Source organism: Zerene cesonia, chromosome 12, assembly GCF_012273895.1.
Source record: "Zerene cesonia ecotype Mississippi chromosome 12, Zerene_cesonia_1.1, whole genome shotgun sequence".
NCBI classification, from domain to species: domain Eukaryota; kingdom Metazoa; phylum Arthropoda; class Insecta; order Lepidoptera; family Pieridae; genus Zerene; species Zerene cesonia.
In genome coordinates this window covers 2,098,195-2,099,720 of record NC_052113.1, presented here as the reverse complement: position 1 = coordinate 2,099,720, position 1,526 = coordinate 2,098,195, and the positions used below count along the sequence as shown (strand labels likewise).

At 36.2% G+C, this 1,526-nt stretch overlaps 1 protein-coding gene across 1 annotated transcript in view; it reads left to right on the top strand.

Annotated features, from left to right (window-relative positions):
• Window positions 1-1,277, top strand: part of LOC119830637 (ribosome biogenesis protein WDR12 homolog) — a 205,132-nt gene extending 203,855 nt beyond the window's left edge. The window contains exons 6-9 of the mRNA XM_038353694.1: window positions 69-213; window positions 503-604; window positions 799-928; window positions 1,096-1,277. Coding sequence (XP_038209622.1) covers window positions 69-213; window positions 503-604; window positions 799-928; window positions 1,096-1,240 — 522 coding nt within the window. The 3' untranslated portion in view covers window positions 1,241-1,277. The remainder of the gene's footprint in view (window positions 1-68; window positions 214-502; window positions 605-798; window positions 929-1,095) is intronic.
• Window positions 1,278-1,526: the final 249 nt, after the last annotated feature.

The window sequence follows — 1,526 nt, the reverse complement described above, 5'->3', positions numbered from 1 at the left end:
TAATGCACCATCAGATGGCCAAACCGCCTTTTGCCGACTATGACATGAACGACAAAATCTTATTTCAGGAACCATTAACAACACTAAAAGGTCACCGCGAGGCCGTATCAGGTATCAAATGGATAGATTTCAACACAGTGGTGTCCAGTGGGTGGGATCACTTGATCAAGCTGTGGGACTGCGAACTTGGCGGCATTAAACAGGACATTGCGGGTGGGTGTGAAGTTTATCGTTTTTTTATTTAATTATTTATGTAGTGTAGTAGTAATTATTTCATTGTTATTATAAATACTTATGAGGGTTTGTGTAATGACTAAGCGGTTGGAATTAAATTTTGCAGTAAACTTTGTTTTTATTTTTAAATTTCATATACATTTTTTTATGAGCACTTGTTTAATCGAGATTAGCCATAATCATCTGCATAAAGTTGGAAAAAGCCATTTATTAAGCCTTCTGGTAAGTTTGTTTATTTGTACAATTATAAATGCTGTTTCTGTTGCAGGAAACAAGGCATTCTTCGATCTAGATTGGTCGCCTCTCAACAACAGCATCATTGCGGCTTCAGCCGATAGACATGTTCGCCTCTACGATCCTAGATCTTCAGGTAAGATCCTCTTCATTAATTGTATATATATTATAAACGACTTTACTTATACGTATCGTTTAATAATCAATTAACTAAGTTCACATTCAACTCGACTCGGTGAACCAATTTATATGATCTGTTTTCATTAGAAAGCTGATGCATTGAAGGCAGTTTGTTTTTTTTTTTAATGATTACTATTTATTTGACTACAGAGAGCCTCGTTAAAACAACATACACATCGCACACGGGCTGGGTGCAGGCCGTGCGGTGGTCCACCACGAGTGATACTATGTTCTTGTCCGCCGGCTATGATGGGAAAGTCAAATTGTGGGAGACTAGGAGGTATGGTGTTGTGTTATTGGTATGATACTCGTGATATAGCAAAATAATTAAAAGAAATATAGTTATATACACGGATTTTTGGATTTTTTTTTAATCAGTTCAATAATTGCGTAGTATGAGTGTTTTATTTATTATTATCTCATTTAACAATTTTTTGTCTATTTCAGTCCAAAGACCCCGCTGTACGATTTGACGGGCCACGAAGATAAGGTCCTATGTTGCAATTGGTCCAACCCGGCCCTGCTCGTGAGCGGCGCGTGTGACAACACCCTTAGGATATTTAAGGCGAAGCACGCTCTGGCTAATTCTTGAATGGGTAATGAAATGGGAAATAAATTTGCTAATGTTATGTTGGTTTTCATTTTCCCTCTTCTGATAAGAATATTTTTATAAAAATATTGTTCACATAACAAAGTTAATATTATTATATAACTCTCTATTGGGTATTAACGTTCTTTTCAAACAATGTCCCAAAAACGAAAGAGACTGTTTTTTTTTTATTATAACTCGATAAATTGGTGGTTTTCGGACTAGATGCGATTCTTTCGTTTGATGGGGTATTGTCATTTCGTCCAATTTAGAGTAGAATCTCCCCCCA